Genomic DNA, 21335 nt, shown 5'->3' on the forward strand with positions numbered 1-21335 from the left:
CAATTCCTTAAAATTGTTATTTTCTTATTATCAAAACAGCTTTCCTTAATTTTATTTGTGTAAATGAAAACTGAATTAAAAGCGTAACGTAATGTAACTGTGTCTACTTGTAATTAAATAAAAAATCAGTACTAATTTTAACAAAAATAGCGTGAATCAAATGAACAAAAAAAAACAAAGTATGTAAGGGTAGATTGCCATCTAAAGGATATTGATAGAAGTTAAATCACGCACTCTTAAGAAGAGTCCTAAAACATTTATTATTTAATTTGCGTTTAATAAAGTGTGTGGAAGTAAATTATGTGTAGAAATTATCCTTATGACCAATTTCACGGGGCCATTCTCAAGAGAGACTTATCTACTGCGCCGGACATAAGGCACGACTATCGCTGTAAGCACAAGCTCTTTAAATTATGGAAGGCTAAATTTCTAAATAACGGCTTTATATAGCACGGAAAAATTACGACGATTGATATGAATTGGCTCATTTATCATTCGAAATATAACGCTTAATGTTTTATCTTACCTGCCAACGATATTATAATAGGCGTCCTATATTGCGGTAGTAAAACATTTCGGAAAAGTATTTGTGTCCATTACGAGCAATACACAGGGGCCGCTGTGTAAACGTTACAAACATCAGCCACAATCTTGCCGATCCCCAGATAGTAATCCGAGTCCGCTACCTGCGCTCGAATTACTATCTTTTAGCAGTCGACTGCTGATGGATTTCCGACAACGTTTTGCAATGTATATATGTATATGTAAACATATCAGAACTATTTCCCAAACAAAACTATGTACTCATTGTACATTTTTGGAATAAAAGTTTCCCATGCAAGACTAATATAATTTAGGTATTTTCTTTTTGATATTTTTGGGTCATAGTCACTCCTTCAATGCGAATAGTAAATAAATATGTTCAGTAATCAAGTTTACTTTAAATTTGACCGATTGACATTAGTAAAACATTCTATCGGTATATTTGTTATTGAAGACATCTTGTTTTAATATTTTAATTTAAAAAATACATAACATATAAATCCAAGAGTAAAGGTAACATAATCGACTCTATAATGTCTTCACGAAATAGTCACGTAAATATTTATGAAATGGCTTTCCTCTACTTATAAAAATGTATACAAAATCGGAGTGTATAATTTATGTTATATAAAGTCTTAATAGGATTAGTAAACACGACTTAAAAAAGACTAATATCGTAAATTGGAGCCCTTAATGTTGCTTTTTTACGAAGTCGTTTTGCAAGCGCCACTTATACTCGGCTTTCCGTCCCCGTATCAATGTTTTACTGGGTACTGCAAAAACCTCTTATGGGGTTTCCCTGAAGAACGTTTTCTTTGGTAGAAACGAAGTTTCGCAATATCAAGACGCTCTACTTCCGTGCATGCTTGCTTTTGTAACTTTATGTTTCCATCAAAGTTTAATATATTAATTAAAGCAACGTACATTTAAATTGAGTAGGCTCTTGACGGTTCAATGTCATTCAACACATTATGAAAGCTACGCTCGGTAACGTTTCGAGAATAGATGGATTCAACCAAGAAGATCCAGTAAGCTAGTTGCTTTGTGCAATTTATAGATATTTGTGTTGAAGATATGAGGTTATATATTAATTATTGTTTTGAAGAAATATTTAAATTCATAATTAGAACATTAATTGCATCCAGTTGATTAATTAATAATAACTAACGTTGCGTATATGTACTTTTATCTCTCTCCGACACGCACTGTAGTTTTGCTTTCCTTGTTGCACACAGTATACAATCAAAACATTAATAAATAAAACATACGTTCGTATTGTTTTGGTTCGATAGTTTATTTTTCAAATACTGCAAACGAAAAAAATACATAATTGAATTTCACAATATAGTTTTAAATATTATTTCATATTCATTAATAAGTTAACATATTAGTTAAGATTTTTAAGTTATTTTAGGATAAGATGGAGATGCGTATATAGAAAACTATTTTATAAATACTTGTTGGTTATGTTGATGCCAATATATATGAAAACTGCAAATACCTGCACCTCAAAATTTATTAAAAAAGTGTAGCTGTCGAAATATTATTTACGACAACGTAAAAACAATTTAAAAAATATATCGTCTATGTTTTTTAACGGACTTTATATTTAAAAAATGTTTGGATGAAATAAAAACTGAGCTTGCTTAAAACCAATGTGAATTGAGTTTTATTTATTAAAGGATATCCAGGCAATGTCAAATAGACCAACTACCCTACATCTAGCACACAGGCGAATCCAATCATGTGTGTCGCAGTTCGGCTAACAAAATGAATTACATTTTATTTACTTTAACTCATTTGTAACTCACCTGCAAGAGACATTTACATTGCAAAACTTCTATCTACTAAGTTCCCGGGTACAGTTCCTTAAGTTCTTAAGAGTTGGATATCGAGTTTCTAAAATTTACATAAATGTTAAGTAGATTTTGTCAAACGAAATTTTTCCAAGCTTGATCAGATTTTTTCTTATTTTAAACTTACTCTTGGCGAAGTTTTTATCGAGTATAATAGAAGTGGTGGCACTTCAAACTGCATAATAAGATTTATCTAATTATTATTGTAGTACATTGAACAAACTACTACAATATACTTCAAATAATATTGTCTCCTCCCGCTTGTGCGCAAGAAGCGTTTATTATTAAATAAGCCTCTAGTTTTCGAAACGTTAATTAAAGTAAAATTGACTATTTTCTTCTTTTTATTTAGATTATACTGCATTGTAATTGGCCGATGGTAGCGGATGACGTTAGGCCAATAGGCCAATGAGCGTTCAGTATTAATACGGGTAAGAAACTCTGACATTGATCACAGTCTTAGAAACTGGATGTACTTAAACGTATAGTTTAATATATTCAACTCCTTTATACACGTTATCTATACATAACTGTCGAAAAATAAGAAAAAATTGTATTTTAACATTAAATTGGAGTATCTTTACGTTTCTCATGCCATTTTCTATATTTTCAACGAACCTTACAGATGTATATCTGTATTTAAAATCAAACAAAACATCATATTTACAATCAACACGATGAAAGAACAGAAGAAATCTAGATAAAAAGAAATCTTACAGCGTTTGAAACGAACGGATCCGTTCAGCAAAAACTTTATTATTGAATGATAAATGGTCATGTAAGACGTTATAAACTCGTTAACACGTTGTTCCACGTTACTCTGTTGCATTACATACATGCAATTGAACATTGAACCAGCATGTAGCTATAACATATGCAAATACTTGTAAAGATCAACCAAGTGGCGTGATGTAGGATGATTAAAAAACATTTGTCATTGATATAAGTGAGAGTTTAGCGTACATTGATGCGTGGTGCGATTGAGTTACTTTAAAATTGTTTTCCATTTAACGCTGTGAGATAGCTATGGTTGTAGTTACTTTTATTCATTAAAAAAATTGTAATTTAACAAATGTTGTAAATAATAAACATACGTTTTTATTGTATGCAAAGTTATTTACTGGAATTAACAGCTTTTATTTATTCAAGTCAATGTGTTTGGTGAAATAAAAAAATATCTATGACAACTATGTTTCCGACGATGAGTCTTCTTTTTAGGATGTGATGCATTACGTATTTGGTTTGGTCAAAAAAACTAATAATAATAACATCTTCAATATTCATTTAATTTTTTAAATAATGCAAATTCTTCTATATGTAAACTCTATATTGCGTCTCTTGTAAACATTAGTCCTGTATCAGAATGACAGAGACGGCTTACCATGTAGGCTTAGTAATAGGTAATAGTAGCCCTATAGTATAGTACAGTATTTGATACAATAAAAAGGAAATTAAAAGACAACACAGTTTCTAAGTTTTATTTCGTATATCAACTCGAAGTCGATGGATATAATACCTTATAGCGTTACACATGAATAATAGGTGTTTGCCCATCGATAAATAATAATGCAATGTTTTACAAGATGAATCTCTAAGAACATCGTGTAACGGTCGTTAGCGATAAAGAATTGCCATTTCGTAGACAAAGTTTTTTTGAACATCATAAAGTATTTTTGGAGACATGTTCTCTACATAGTTTTTCGTTCACTAAAATTAATGATACGTAAAGAATCATATTAAGATAATCACTGTGATACGAATACTTTTACTCGTTAAATTATTGTATGCAACGTTAAATTAGTTTTGATACCATATATAACGATATATTGAACGGTGATTGATGAGTGTGATGCTAGTAAAATATCAAGATGGAATTTACTTCACTTCTGTGAATTGTTCTTTTATACGATTTCGGTTGTATTTTCTAACATTTTTTTATTATGACTTCTCGTTACATCCTTCCATTAAAACAAGCCGTGTAGCTAGGACTAGGCTGGATTTTATTTTAATTTTAGCAAAAAAATGGCCCTTCTAATAGATTTTTCATTGCTCAAGCTAAGGCGATGTTTAACTAAACCGCTTAACAACGTTTAAAAGTAGGGCTGTAAATTTTAAATTAAGTGGAAATTTAAAGTGGTGTTTCTCTAAAGCGGTTACTTAATTTTGAGAAATGCTGTTGTTATTTGGTCCGATCGACAATGAAGTACTTTGATATTTGTAATTTAATTCTCAATTCAACATAACCTAGCAAATAAAGGGCTTGTTGTGTTTTAATCAAAGATTTTCTTTCAAGTGCTTTCAAAACCGAACAAGAATTACTGTTTCACGTCACTAATTTGTGTTTTAAGTTACTCGAGGAAAATGGCACTGAAAGAAAGCATAGTAGTAGTAGATGAGGAAAACAGTTTCTGTTTTTTTTTAATGTTATAGGGGGCAAACGAGCAGGCTCATCTGATGGAAGGTGATTACCACCGCCCATGGACATCTGCAACACCGGGGGCTTGCAGGTGCGTTGCCGGCCTTTAAGGAATGAGTACGCTCTTTTCTGGAAGGTTCCTAAGTCGTATCGGTTCAGAAAAACCGCCGGCGAAAGTTGGTACCACAGAGTGGTTGTGCGAGGCACAAAATGTTTTAAAAATCGCGCTGTTGTGGATTTTCGGAGATCTAGGTGGTGCGGGTTATATTTGTTTGATTTCTGTTGTTGTATTGTAATTACGTTATATAAATTAATATATGTAATTAGTAACACTTGTATTAATATTCATATACATACATATTTAATTATGAAATATGAAATTTGTAAATATTAATATATATTTAATAATACATATTTACAAACTTCATATGATATATAATTTTAAAACACAGAAGAAAAAGAAAAAGCCTGTAAATTTATTGCTCTTCTCCTGTTTTGATAACATTTGGAGTCGAGTAATTTTGCACTACCTGGAATAATTACCTATATAACAATATTTTAGAAGTCTTCATATTATTGTACATCTTTAGTATCCTTTAACATATGCTGATATCATCTTGAATACAAAATTTCCCCAACTTTCGGTCTTGATAACTTTATGAATAGAAGCCACGTCACATATTGATGGATGTCTCAAGACTCTATTGTCAAGTCGAGTACACTTCGTCATGACAATATCAATCTAAAACTATTCCTCTACTAAATTTACTTAGGCCTATCATCTATCATTATATAAAATGACATAACAATTACAGATATAACATAACATTTTTTTTCATTTTTCATTTTTCTAAAAATATAATTAGAACTATACCTGTTGTATACGTAACATTTAAAAAAAAATCAAATCGTTTAAGCCTTTCAAAAGTGATGCGCTTAACAACGAACAGCATTTAATTTTTATTTCTATAAAAATAGTATTTATTACGTATAACATAATCGTTTTTACTTATATGCTACCATTAAATTAAAAAAATACGGCTCATTTTCAAAGAAATTTTCTGAAAAGGTATGTTTATGTTATATTGCGGTAACTCTACTGGGATCAGAACGAAGCCACAGTAAGTATAGTGTACATATTATGTTTCTATATTAATCTTTTATGTCAACCACTTATTGTCGTATCAAGGAAAATTGAGGAAAACTGGATACATATTTCAGTCACTCAACTTTGTATTATACTTCATAGAAAATTCCTCGTGAATTATTGTTGGTTAAGAAAAAATAAATAAGTTAACATGCAGTTGAAATAATATAATTCAAATTTATTTAAAAATCAATTATTCTGCACACTATTTAGAGCTCTGAGATTTACATCTTTTTTTAATCCTTGGAATTTATTGCACGTTGTCTGGTATTTAAATTAATTAAATATAATCAAGCGTTTAATTACCGTGGAAACCGAATGGTCTGTAATTCACGAAAATCAGCGGATAAGCAATTAAGAGAGGATAAGCACTTAATTTATTACTACGAAAATGTTCTCATAATCTAGACATATTGCGCTGTTTGAAAGCTGTGAGCATATCTTGCTGAAAATACCTTCTCTCAATTCAAACCAAAGTTGTATTAGCAAAATAATGATAACTTCCTATCCTAGATTACACTGATGTGGATTATTGACTTATTAGTCAGTAAGTTATTATATTAGTTGCTTACAAAACTTGTTTTGCATTTCGTTCAAGTTCTCAGTTATCGCGTTAAATATGAACTCTCAGATTCATTACATTATGTGCATGTCCATTTTATATTCTGAATTATACCTTCTACATATTTTATCCTAACTTAAAAAGCGATTTACTTTCATATCCGCTAAACTTTTTTTTATAATTCTATTAAACTAATTGCAGCCTTAAAATTCTATGTCACATACACCCAGTAGTATAATATAGGTTAGATACTTTGAAACGTTTAAAAAAATATTATTAAACTATTAATTCGGATTGTATATCGATCATAATATTGTATATACATTATTATGTATATTTTTGTAAGAATTTTACTACACAATAGTATTAAAAAATCTGTTTATCAAAGTTATCTGGTAGCGTTTACTGGAAGCAATAAGACCGCCTTTGCACATTCATTCTGATATACTTTTATTTTAACCTGAATTATTTAATATATTTAAATATAAATTGTGTGCAGCAAAGCTTTTCTATTTTTTCTTAAGTAGTGCTACAAATATCACACAATTGACACAAGCATCAATAATAAAGGCGTATAATTAATATAATCGCACAGCATGGTAAATCATAACTATGATAAATCAGAGATGTTGGAGAAACGTCGGTATGGCGATAATTAGGAAAGTGACAGGGCAATTACGGCGTCTACCTGCGCACGCGCCGCGTCGCTCTCCGCGAACGCATAATAAGCAGACGTGGTGCACAGCACAGGTGAAAGCGAACAGTTTACTTCTTGATAAACATTAATTCAAATTTGTGTATTTTCTTGACAATAAGAACTTTTACATTCAAATGTTTAAAACATCAGTAATTTATTCCACTGAAAATAGAAATCAAAATGATCTTTACTCACGAAGATTATTACAAGCTCCATTGTATCGTTATTTCGAAGATACGGCATAAAACTCAGTAGGTTTTTTTTCACAGTACGTGAATTCATTTAGGAAAGTTGACCGAATAAGCTGTAGATTGGATACAAGTTTCGATAAAAAAAGACGTTTTTTAAGTCTTAATACCATACAACTTGTAACTTACTGATATTCGACGATTAGTAGGCATGAAAGTACAATAGTGCTTCGTACTGTTCTGCACAAATTTCATAGCAAATTTTTAAGCTCTGCTTCTTGCTTATTCTTCGCAGTTTAGCTACTGTATCACGTAAAGGATAAATGATGAACAATTTGTTCAAGACATCCGGGGTATTACACGAGGTTAAGTGAGGCAAGTTTCGCAAGAGCTCTTTGGCTTTTAATTACAGTTTCAATCCTCCGACACGCCGTAACTGCACTTGATTGAAGAGAACAAGTTTTTGTAGTTTAATAATCTTGAAACACTAGTAAAGATTTGCCTTTTATATATTACTAGCGAAATTGTGGGATGAATGTTCGGTAATGTTTTGTATAAGCATTCTTAACTGTAGATTGCAGGTTCAAATCCAGGCTAACATCAATGAATTTCATAAAGGTAAACCAAGTCCCCTCATTAATAGCAGTGTAAGATATAGCCCAGCGGTGAGACATTTTCAAGCTGTTACTTTACTTTTCTTCAATATTTTGTATATATGTTATGTACATATATAGGATGTTCAATGTAGTCAGTTTTGTAATATGGTGGGACTCAAAAATTTAACCAAACGTATTAAATTACGGCTTTTTACATAATACCTATACATTTAAGGCCCTTAAACCATTAGTAATTAGGAAATTACTTAATTGAGATGTTAATTATATATTTTCAAAGCATTATGAAGTCGATTGTACTTACAGGCGAGTGGGTAAGTGGAGCGGTTAATCAGGCTGCATCCGACGCCCGCGCAATAATTAACGTCCACTGGGAATAAAGTTAAGCCCAACATATTATAGCAACGCGACTTTATTGTTAATAATATTCTATATTATATCTATACTAATGTTATAAATGTAACTTAATGACTCGGTCTTTTGCTTTTTAACGGCCAAACCATTGAACCAAATTGGATGAATGAAATTACATATGCTATTTTGTGGATAGCATTACACGACCAACCCTTAAAACGGAAGTGAAGCCGCATGCAACAAGTTTATGATAAAGGAAATCTGAAATTCAGTGGGTACGAATTAGGTATCGAGGGTTTAGTTAAACTATTCACAAAGCAAACAGAAGCAAATAGTTTATAGTAGATATCAAATATAAGAAAATAAGTTTATAAACCAGCAGAACTATTGCTATACTCTTCGCTGCGTTGTATCCAGTGCAGCGCGGTCTTATAAAACAATTTCGTTCTAATTGTACCACCATACTGTATTCATTGGTGGTGTGATGTCTTGATACGATGCATTCAAATGAGCTTTGTTTTTAGATTGTATAAATTACAATTACTTGTTATCAGGAGAAAGTTACAAGTGGGAGGGTGAGATAAGATTGCCTGATAAATAACCTCGTGCTTACGAACTGAATCGAAGAAAACTGATGTTATTTAAATGAAAACGAGAGTGTGAGATTTTTTGTACATAATTACTTGATGGTAGGGCTTTGTGCAGGCCTGTCTAGAATGTTAACACCCATTTATCAGCTATTTTACCGTTAAACAACAATGCTTAGTAGGGCGAGTGAAACAGTGGAGTACCTGTCTCACTCAACCGTCAAACCAAGTATGTCACAACATTTTATTTCTTAAGTTTGGTGGTGCATTGGCAATGAAAGGAATGGTTAATATTTCTTACGGCGCTAATATTTATCGGCGGTGGGGACCACTAACCATCAGGTGGCTCATTTGCCGACCCACCTACCTGTATCGTAACATATACCTTTTTATGTGTATTATGTATGCATATGAACTGAATGATTCTTACTTGAATATATATATATGGATCGAATAAGTAAATTAAGTCGATACATACCGACATATGGCATTAGGTTAACACCTTGATAACAATTTCAAATTCAATGACATCTATTAAATCATACGTGGGGAAGATTGTACTTACAGTAAAAAAAGTAAAGTAAAGTCAACAGTCTATACAAATGTCCTCCTGCTGGGTTAAGGCCTCCTGTCCCTTTGAGAGTTGGTGGATACAAATGTGTCAGAATTTCATTGAAATTTGACACATGCAGGTCTTCTCACTATATTTCACCTTCGCCGCCGTGCATGAACTAAACACAAATTAAGCATACGTTATTCAGGTTTGAATCCACAATCATCGGTTAAGATGTATGCTACGTACGTTATGTACAATAAATCAAGTTATTTTATAACAATGTCACTAATTATCTTCTAACATTTCGACGTGACTCGTTATATTACATCAAATAGAAATGGATATTGTTATAAAATGTTCCGTTTCTTCTTACGTCAATTATCCGCTAACGTGATATTGACATGCCTTCTGAACTTATCGATTATTTCTCGATACATAAAAACTCTAGGCTCGTTTAATATTAGAAATAAAACTGATATATATATATATATATATATATATATATATATATATAAAAAAGAATAATTACGTCTAAAATTAATAATTTGAATATAATATAATGGAAATAAACCATATCGGAAATTAATATTCAAATTAGACCTTGTTGCGCTCCGGGGTCGGTAATATCGACTCCATATTACGACAATATTGTAGGTTACAGGATTTCAACTGTCAATATTCATATTACATAGAAATTGATAAAAAAAACGTCAATCGAATCGTTCGGATGTTATAAAATAAATTTACAACTTTCCTTTTACACGAGTATTTTTCCGCATTGCGTATGTAAATTCGTAGTAGGAAATTGTATCCGGAAACTGCCCTTTTTCATATCAATGTTTATTATTATAGTATATTTTATCAATGTATATTATCCTTGCACCTGATACAAGAATCGTTTGGGCCTAATTACGTATACGTCAATTGATTTCGAATCTACATTAGAAATTGTTTTATTTAAAGTACATTTGAAATGGAAAAACGGTTTGCTAAGGAATACAATAACACTCATATAACTTGTAAGTGTTTTGTTGTGTAATTTTTGATATAAGGTATGAATTTCTTGCCGGTTCTTTACAGTAGAATTTATATTCGGAACCGGAATTGTCTTTTAATACTTATCTTGTAATATTTCCAAAGTTAATTCCTACTCGAATTATATTAAGTTTAATTTCGTCAATTTATTGTCTTATAAAAGATTCCTATGTAAGATTTTAAATTAACATTTTATTACTACAAGTATTTAAAACGAGTTAATTACCATGTTTTTCATTTTTCGACATTATCTTCGAGACTTTTCGTGAACAAGACATTCGTAACCACCAAATAAAAATTAAAAACATGGTAAATATCCCGTTTAAATACTTTTAGTGATATATTACTAGTTAAAATATTTTTTTTTAAGTGCTATTTTTAACTTTATCCGTAAGTATGCGCGGGAAAATCTCGGAACTAGATTTTTTAATCAGTTGTTTTCAACCGATTGCATAAAGTTTTGGTGCTACAATACACTATTTTTACTTAACTTTTTATTTTAAAGATATAGGTTTAAATCAAGAATCGTTTTTGAGGTGTCTTTGTTAATTTATCTTCGATTTTTGGTTTTATTGGGCATAGATACCTGATGTTTCTGAAAATGAGATTGAGGGCATTCAGTTTCATATTTCTTGTATAACTCGCAAGTTTTTGCAAATAGCTAAAACTACAACCAATCAAAGTTCGACAGTTCCACATCAATCGAGTAGTATTGGTTAATGAAAAAAAAAGAGACAAAACTTATTTAAACATTAGTATGATGTCTGCATTATAAAATCTCGTGACTCGTTTTTGCGTGTTGACAATTTGAATAGTACTCTTGGTAGTATAAATGTACAGCGCTTTAGGAATTGCTTATACAATAGAGTTTCTCTATTTACAGTTTTTCTTTAAAGCTAACATGATAGTTTGCGTTTAAAACTCGCACTTTGTACTAAGTTTTTTAACATTTCTATTGTATTGCAATGAAATTTTATACCGTCTATTTTGTTTCTTATTCTTACTGTTTTGGTATAATTTCGAATTTATACTTTATATTTATACCAAAATTTTCCAGCCTCCAAGTGATTGTAGACGCATATAAGAAGTGATTCATTTAATAAAGTCGTGTTTCTATCAGCAAAGTATGTAGCCGTTTTATTCAAGGTGTAGGTGTAGAGCAAAATGTAAGGGATAACTGTAGGATTTTCATCAATTCAGAACATAAGGGCAATAAACACCGGTGCGGATGCGGAAAACCAACACATCACAAAACCATTACCAAGGGTTGGCGACAAACAAACTGAATATAATATAAGTTTGCCAAATGTTTTCATAAAGCTTATAAACTACACCGACCTCAAACAAATGTAATAAAGCCTCGAAAGTAATGAGTAAATGACTCGATAAACTAAGGTAATCTAATAGTAGTCAGTCTTATTGCAGGCTCATGTGAGTAGGTGCAACTCACTATTAACTACTATAAACTCACTATAAAATACTAAATTACAAATTTTGACGTTACAAGCGAGTTAAGTGAGCCAGTTTAATTTAATTACAGACAAACCGGGTAAACTATTCCATATCCATTGTTTCGTTGCGCGCGTCGACAATGTAAGGAATGTCTAATCTACAATTCTGATGACCATATTTTACATCTGATTTTCTTGAATTGTATATATAATTTAAACAAAATCTGAGCAAATTTGATAATTTGTGATTTTTTTCCGTATGTTTTGTCATTTTTCAACAATCAGTCCATTTTTATTAAAGTCAAATTGCTCTCTGTCATCTTATTTTCTTTTAGAACTAACTAGCGACGTCTGTCCCGTATTCAAGCATTTCTTGGAGTTACTTTTAAGTTTTAATCGTTTTATTTATCATATTGTTTCAGAAGTGTTAGTGACGTACCGGCGTGGTCTACCGGTGATAACAGTGCCGCTGCCGTCTCGTCGCGAACGCTGCCGGTTCACACTTCGTCCTGTTTCGCAGACCGTCGGTGACCTTCTCGAACAGGTTAGCTAATCTCATCAATAAACACTAGCCGAGATGGCCCAGTGTATTGAACACGTAATCTTAAAGTCGAGCTTAGCAGTGGGATATCCATTTACAGACCCTTTGTATTTACACTTTCTTAAGAACGAAATGTTTCCATTCGACCTTTATTAAATAAATAAATATCGGACAACATCACATACATTACACTGATCCCAATATAAGTAGCTAAAGCACTTGTGTTATGGAAATCAGAAGTAATGACGATACCACAAACACCCAGACCTAAGACAACAAAGAAAACTAATGAACTTTTTCTACATCGACTCAGCCGGGGATCGAACCCGGGACCTTGAACACATGGACACACACACTTGGACCGGGAACACAATAATAAATAATTAGATAAATGTATTTTTATTAAATGTAAAATAAGAAAATATATATGCCAAGATAAAAACAAAATCTTATTCAATATTTCTACATTTATTTGGATATTTTTGCATATAATTTTACCGAATTACTTCAATTAACGTGACCGTGAATAACAATACCTGAATGTGACCATTCAGCTATTGTTATTCAGAAAACTACGGTTTTAGATTTTTTTTCTCGTCTGTGGCCTTCAAACGAGTTATTTTCATAGGGTAAAAGTTCAAAGGGTAGGTGCTGCACAGTCTAGGACATGCTTATAAAGCACGCCACATTCTTGCAACCATTCCACGCCGTCATGCTTGTGCAGTAACTATTTTTAATAATCATTTGTACATAATTAAGGTGTTAATGTTAAAAAAAACCATTTGTAAAAAACGTTTATTAAATTCATTAATAATAAAAAAATATAATGTGAAGCATTTTATTGATGTTATTTTATGTCTGTGAAGGTGAAGGCGGAAGATCGCGGCGTGGAGCGTGCGGTCGCGCTCGCAGCGGATGAACGGGTTCGCATCGCGGCCAGCGACACGGTCGAGTCGTTATTGGAAAATGACTTCCGACTGCTCATAAATGACACCGAGTACTACGTTAAAAGTCCACCGCAGGTCTGTTGCGTACATTTATCAAATTGCACCTTTTATCCGCAAATTCGCTTCTGAAGTTTTGAGGGAAAATAACCAACTTTATGTCATAATTTATGCTTTTTAATGTCTGTGCTATATAGGATAGTCAATATCTACAGCCAGTTCCAGTTTTATCTTAAATGCTAACTATTGTAATTATGCTACTTATTCTTGTATTATTGCTGTCTACTTTGACCTCTTTAATTTTCTAGAATACCCGAAATATTATTCTTCATCGCCTATTTCTTGTTTTGTCTTATTTTACATTGAATATATATCCTGTGCCGTGAGTTCTTTGCCTTGTAATTCCATAAAAACTGTGCATTTTACGAGATAAAAAGAACGTGATATTATTCTAAACCATGTTTGCACCAAATGACATCAAAACTCGTTGAACTGTTTTAGAGGACCAAGTCGAGAAGCATTATTTGGATCCTTTTAAGAGGAAATACGCATTATTCCGGAATAAGGCGTCTCCGGAATGTCACTCTTTGTCACATAAAATATCTTAATGCAAAAAATCACATCGAGCAATTCTGCATTGCGTGAAGAATAAACGAATTTTCTTTCGTAGCTTTTAGTAGCTATTCTTTTTGGTTTGTAAAGGAAACACACAAATAAGTAAATGTCCTTTGTAAATAAATTTAAATTATTTTAAAACTTTCAAGTAGTGCTAATTTAATTCAGTAGATTATGTCCGTTTATGTGTTTCGACCTCGTAATTAGAAATTAGAATATACTGCTATTTAATCTGAGAATTATGAAAACGTACTTTGGATTGAAAACGTTATATAAATAAATGCTTAATGGTAGCTAAAAATTTCTTTAAATGAAATTGCGGAAACATTAGTTACCGAATTGTTAGCAAAAAAACAATACCACCACTAAAATGAATTTTTATTACTTTTAATTATAGCAATTATATTTGTGCTGTTATTATTTCCTTATGGCGAAATATAATTTTAAATTCAATCAAATATGTTATTATTATAAAGATTATTTTTTTAGAAATCAATATACAAGTAAAAAAATAATGATGTTCTTACAAATTTAATACAATATAAAAATAAAAGAAACTCAAAAATACAGTTGAATGGTCACACAATTCCCAACGTTGTTAGATTTCAGCAACGCTTTTAACAACATTGACTATGTCATGTCTTGTTACTTTGGTACGACGGGTCACGGCGGATAAGGACGCGATGGATAACATAATATGTCCGTTAGTGATAGATTGATTTTCCACTTTACTAAATGTTCGCTGGAATTATATGAAAAATAACGTGTTCTCGTAGCAATGGAACACTGTAGTACAAGTAATGTATAAATCGATGCCTGATGCTGTTTGTATTCCCTGTTGCGGACATTAAGTTTGTTTATCCTATCAAGTAGAAACTTTTTAAATTCGTTGCGACACATGCGAGTAGTTTTCTAGTTACATAGAAACAACAATGTATGATAAAAAGGTACCGAGCGAGTCGTATCGAAATATCGCTAGCAATGCTGTGATTATGATGAGCGGGTATACCAGGGAGGCGTTTTGATACCATTATTTATTTTTATCTTTATTAATAAGATTGGTCGTAATAGTTTCATACTGTTTTTACTATCATATGTATGCAGATAACTAAAATATAATAAAAAAAATGTTATATAACCTTTGAAAATATATTAACGCTGAATATTCAACGCTTCACGCGATGTTAACTACTAGAACAAGACATTCATTTTCAATCATTTTGATATTAAGATATTTGGTCTTTTCGTCTGCTTAAATCTTCGTTTGATTTATCGGTTAAGTTCTTACTGCTTGGATGGTGACATAGTATTTGAAAACTCAATTAAGAACGTTGTATTAACGTAGATGTCTCTAGCAGTCACGAAAAATATATCGGCGTAGGCATATATAGTAGTCTTGATATTTTCACAATTTTTAAACTATTATTCTACGAAGAAACGCGATTACTTATTAGTATATATGTATATATACTAATAACTAATACAATATATATACCTATATACCCGACTTAAAAATGCCTCATCGTTAGCTAATCTAGTTGAGCATGTGCTCCAGCGAACACGTATGTGTGTCTACTACTACAGCTGACTAATTGTGGCGATACAAATCGTAACGAACGTCAGTTAAGTGTACATTTTTTTCTATTCTAATATAATAAAGTCGATGTTTGTTGTTATAATACCTATAACAAAATTATAAATAAATTTTACAATTATATACCCGGCCCGACTTCAAGCGAGGATATCTCACTTAAAATCGAAATTTCCAAATAAACTTTTGTGGGGAGGCTTACTATGTGTCAATTTTTAGTTTTTCGACTCAGTTCTTTCCGCTGTGCATCAATATTCATAGAGGACAAACGATTTTATGGGTATATGACTATTTGCTCAATGCATTTATCGAATAGGAACCAGGTGAGTTTTAATAAAGTCGGATTGCCACTGCTCATATTCGGGTCAATTCATACTTTTATTCCGGAATATTTTTTATCTACGGAACGAAATTACGGTAGCAATGGATATTCTTCTAAAAATAATTGGTTTCTTAAATTCGTATAATTATTTAAAAGGTTTTCCTTCAAATTCTTAATCTTTTCTAGATTCTATTCTTGAGTTGATTTCCATAAAATCACATACTCAGCTGATGTTTATCATCAGGCATATAGCAATTTCGAGTTTGTATACCTTAATCGAAACAGTAACGATAGGTGAGAGTGAGTGAGAGTGAGTGTGAGTGAGTTTGTTTTTGTATCGCAATAACCCTAAAACAATTGTTAATCTAAAATAAATAAGCTCGACAAGCTTTATATAACTGTTAAAAGTACTAAAGAAATACAGTCATAAATTAGAAGTACTAAAGTATCCTTGAATGTCTCACTCTAAACCAAAAATAATCTTTATTCAAGTATGCTCATAAAAACACGTTTGATCGTCACGTTACAGTGCTCAATTGAATGTAAAGCTACCACCGGGTCGGAAAGTAAATTCAAGAAGAACTCTTTTTCATCCATATGATTACAAAGTATGTCAGTAAAGGACAATTATTCAACCGTCAAACAGCAATAATTAGTTTGGCTGTGTTCCGGTTTGTAGGGTGAGTGAGCCACTGATACTACATGTAGAAGGGGTACATTTTAGTTTTCGAGGATGGTGGCGCGTTATAGATGTTGGGAATGCATATTATTACTAAGTCTATGCTGGTGATACTATAATTTTCCCGTCCGTCTACCATTTATAAAAAGGCTGAGCTTATCCCATTTCCTGCTTCAATGCAGAGTGTGTAGCAGATGTAAATCTGAAATATGCAGGTTTCCTCATTATATTCACCGCTGACCACGAAAGGAATTCTAAAAGAAATTTATACACATGAAAATTTACCGGTGCTTTCCCAGATTTAAGCGCCCGATTTTTGGTTAATCTCCACATATTCTATTTACAGCAATCTCGGCTAAGATAAAGTATTTAATTTACACCGAAAACTTAAACAGAGTTATAACCATTCAAGTTGTCACTTTATATTACGGACAAACTTCCCTAAAATGTTCAAGGAGAGCATATTTCGTCCTTAGAAATATTTTTTCAATAAAGCACTAGAGAAGTTAAAAGGAGAAAAACAGATTTATTTTAAAAAATATATCATATTATATAATATATTTGGACCACAGTGGCTAATCTTTAGGGAAAGTGTCTAGGAAAGAGCATAATATAAACTCTTTATACGCTCTCTCGTATAGTCCATTGGACAAAAGGGTTTAAATGCTTTCCGAGGGAAGGCCGTTAATGGCAGTGTCCGTTATATACGATTTTTCTGTTCTTTTTTTTTGTTATTTTTATAATAAATCCGTTAAATATAGAACTCGTTTAAGCTTGGCTCATAACAAACTCGCGGAAAACATGTAAATATAAAGTAGATTTCGAAACTGCCAAATACCCTCAGATGTAGTTAAAATGCATTTGAACAAAGAGAGAGCATTTCAAAGCTGTGCACGACTATTAAGCTATTAAGCTTTAACGTAATTTGTGACCCTATTCCAGCTAAACAAGGTTTCTGAATACATTTTCGACTTTTATGGGATTTTTAAATTGAAATCACGGTTCTGCCTATGTCACCAGATTTTTTCTTTTTTAATTTGATAATAGTGTTGCGATTATAAATACATATCGCTTATAACAGGCTGGGATATTCGTTTTATTTTAAATTGTTTTGTTATTAAGTCGTTTGAAACAAATATAATTTTCTTAAAATCTTTGCAGCCTTTCCAATAAACTGATATTCAATAACGTAATATGTTTCTATACCCGCATAAATGTTGCCATAAAATTAATATAAACTAGGGAAATAAAATGCAAAATAATCAAACTTAGAATCGATTTGATATAATAAAATATTCAGTCTTGTATAAAATAATATGTCGTAAAACTTTTTTAGTAATTTGTAGCCATGAAAGAACTATTTCAGTTATAAAAATATATATATATATATAAAATCGTATTTCATACAGTTGGCTGTACAATAAGCTTCATTAATATAAAAAAAGACGATGAGTTAGTTTTTTGTTCGAACGTAGTTATTTCAGTAGATATTTATTAGTATGGTATTTAATATAATTTTTTTTTATTATTTTCGTTTATAGAGAAAAGTATAAAACTGTATGACGTCACGCTACGACGTAGCAGTATTTATGATGGACAAAATCGCGCGGAGCTCATAATTTCTTAAAAATACGTTAAAATATTTGATATTTAAGAAAAGGCCTTTAAAACAGCTTTTAATAAATCAAAATTTTTTCGTCTTAAGACCAACAAATTGTGATTTATTAGTTAGACAGATTAAAAAATAAAAATTGAATTAAGAATAAGTAACACGCTAAATTGATAGTTTATACCATAATATGAATTTATAAAATAATGAGAGACTTCTAACAAGTTTCATAAACAGAGTATTGCCCCAAAGTCTCGAGAACTATTTTTCCATAATCGATTTGATATCTCAGTCTTACGTCGTACAGAATTAGTAGGTTTTAAGAAACTATATTAATATTATACTATATACCTAGTAGAATAGTAGAATAGTTGAAGGTAATCTCTATGAAAATGTTAGACAAAGGAAAGTATAAACTAAAAACTTAATCTTTTCTTTGTACGGAATATTTTTTATATTTTTATATAAAGAATAGTCTCTTATATCTTTCTAGCAATTCCAGTATTTCTAGATGTATTATATTATTTCATCCACAGCTAGAGAAATTATATTTGAATTTGGAAATCACATAAAAACATACGCCACAGCCAGACTTACGTCTACATTTTGGGTTTCGTGCCTTATTTGCTTTGCTAATGATGTCTGAATAACTCCTGTGTTGCAATTTTTGATAAATGCAATTCTGTTTCTATTTAGATTATAAGCATTCTAATGTAAGAGCTATTATTATTGTACATTTGTATGAACAACGGGATTGAATGAAACATGTTCACCAAAGCAGTAAGAAGTGGGTTTCCCATGGGGGTAACCAGTCTAACAAACGTATATACTTGTATAACCTATATTAGCCCCGCAGACTAATTATTAACACGCTTCTTCACAAATCGAAACTTTGAAATAGTGTGGTCTTTACCACAAAATTGTGCTGTATCAATTAAATCACTAGGGCGTAGTAAATCTTAAATTAAGGTCGCGTTTTTCAATCCTAGCCTCAAAATCTTTTCGTATATCAATATACTAGATAAGATCCTTTAGTACTTGTCTCCCTTTGATATTTGTACAGGAAAATAGGTATATTTGTAATTTGTTGGAAACAAGAATTGCTTGTTTTCTTATTTAAAATGCGGGTAACGTTGAGTTTTGACGGCATATTTATTTTTTCTGGTAGATGCTAATGTTATGTTCAAGTGGGCGAATTTAGCTTGTGTTAGGTAGTCTGAGGAATGAAGCGAAATCATTTTCAGACCCTTCCCCGTTTTAGGAGGACCTCGTACCCAACTGTATGACATTTGTTTCCCATTATTTAATATAGTTCGTATTATTTCTATTTAATTTCAAACATATATCATCGAACGTTAGTCAATTAACAACATATGAATATACCATTTGTACGCCGTACGTCGCCTGCAACTGTCAGATTGTTTAACATTTTGATAGCGTGTGTGTTTTGACAATTAGCGTGCGGTCTGGAAACAATTCGGCTTTTGCTTTGAAATTTGGTTGTCTATCGTTTAATTTTAACTTTTTAATTCATAGGAATGTATATTCTAAATGAAGGAACGAATATATAAACAGTTTAGTGAGAGGATATTTGACAAATAAATGAACTATAAGGAATGGTAGATTTTTATTATGTTTGACTTCACTTGACTGTTTGACAAAGGTAAATCTTACCTTTTGCTATTTTTTTTATATTCAAGTAATATATTTAAAATCCATCATAGCCTATTCCAAACAAATAGGGAATATTTTATTTTCCATTAGTATATAAATTAAAATATAACTCTATATCTCTCTAAATAAAGCTGTATTATGCTGTTAAAAAAATAGTTCTTTACTAATATATATTTATTTATAATACTCTCCATATATAATATAATTACTCCCAAAGTTCCGATAACATCTACGCTGATATTTAAAATAAAATTGTTTTACAAATCCAAATTTTTTGTTATTATTTATTAATAACATAGGAAATGTCTCTTACTCGTCGTGTGATTGGAATATGTTATATATTAAAATTAAAATACATCATAAAATAAATGCCTTTATATGACAGCTAAGATCAACTGATTATCATTTAAAAATGACTGAAATACATCTGGTTTGGGAGAAAAAAAAATTACTCAAGAATTCATTATGGAACGAGTGTTAAGAAATGATTTTTCAAAATTCATCTCCTAAGGGAGTTTATCGATGATATGATGTATGCGTGGTATGGAAATTCGTCATATTTGATTTTAGAAATATGGCAAACGATATTTAGGCTTTTGTTTATCAGTTGAACGGTTTTGTTACTATTTTTTTGAAAATTTATCACGTAATGGGGACGTAAGGTCGTATGGAAGATGAATGTTTTAAGTATAAAATAATAAAAACCAGATTTTAAGCATCTTTTTATAAGTGATGTGTCAGCGTTTTTGAAAAGAAATCAACCTTAGAGTTTGAAATTGGTGATGAAAATTTGTAAAGAACTTCGTCTTTTTTCGATGTTAGAAAATATAAATTGGTGTTAAGGCATCTGTTTAGGCAAATAAAGACAGTCGACTCAGCGTTTTTAAATATCAATTCCATAACAGGGTTGAATACATAATAATTTTTTATAAGGAACCTGGCGTAAAATAAGCAATACACCAAAAATTTATTTTTACTAGAGAAAATTCAGTAGATGTTTGAATAGTGTTTCTGATAGGATATTGCATCGGGTATACAACTAAGGTAAATAATGTTATGCCTTTTTTCCTGTTACAAAACCGAATTTACAATACATGGTAGCGGCGAATTTACAATAACGAGTTTTCAATATCCTAAAATATTTTACGTTTTATGTTGGGCGTGTAAAATCTAACAATGGAAATCCTTTTTTCTCCCATTCGAATTTGTCAGGGAACAAAGCGTCATGTGCCCTGGCTCGCAGGACTTTTGTTCGGGGTCGGGATCTCGTTTATCACTATCACAGATTCTTAGGAGCTTTATTTTTGACACGATATGAAAAATATATCTTGATATAATTATCCCTATACAATCA

At 31.2% G+C, this 21335-nt stretch overlaps 1 protein-coding gene across 1 annotated transcript in view; it reads left to right on the forward strand.

Annotated features, from left to right (window-relative positions):
* Positions 1–21335, forward strand: part of LOC125063912 (calcium uniporter protein, mitochondrial) — a 146451-nt gene that overhangs the window by 114348 nt on the left and 10768 nt on the right. Inside the window, exons 3-4 of the mRNA XM_047670608.1 lie at positions 12429–12550; positions 13414–13569. Of these exons, the coding sequence (XP_047526564.1) occupies positions 12429–12550; positions 13414–13569 (278 nt within the window). The remainder of the gene's footprint in view (positions 1–12428; positions 12551–13413; positions 13570–21335) is intronic.

Source organism: Vanessa atalanta, chromosome 5 (genome assembly GCF_905147765.1).
Source record: "Vanessa atalanta chromosome 5, ilVanAtal1.2, whole genome shotgun sequence".
NCBI classification, from domain to species: domain Eukaryota; kingdom Metazoa; phylum Arthropoda; class Insecta; order Lepidoptera; family Nymphalidae; genus Vanessa; species Vanessa atalanta.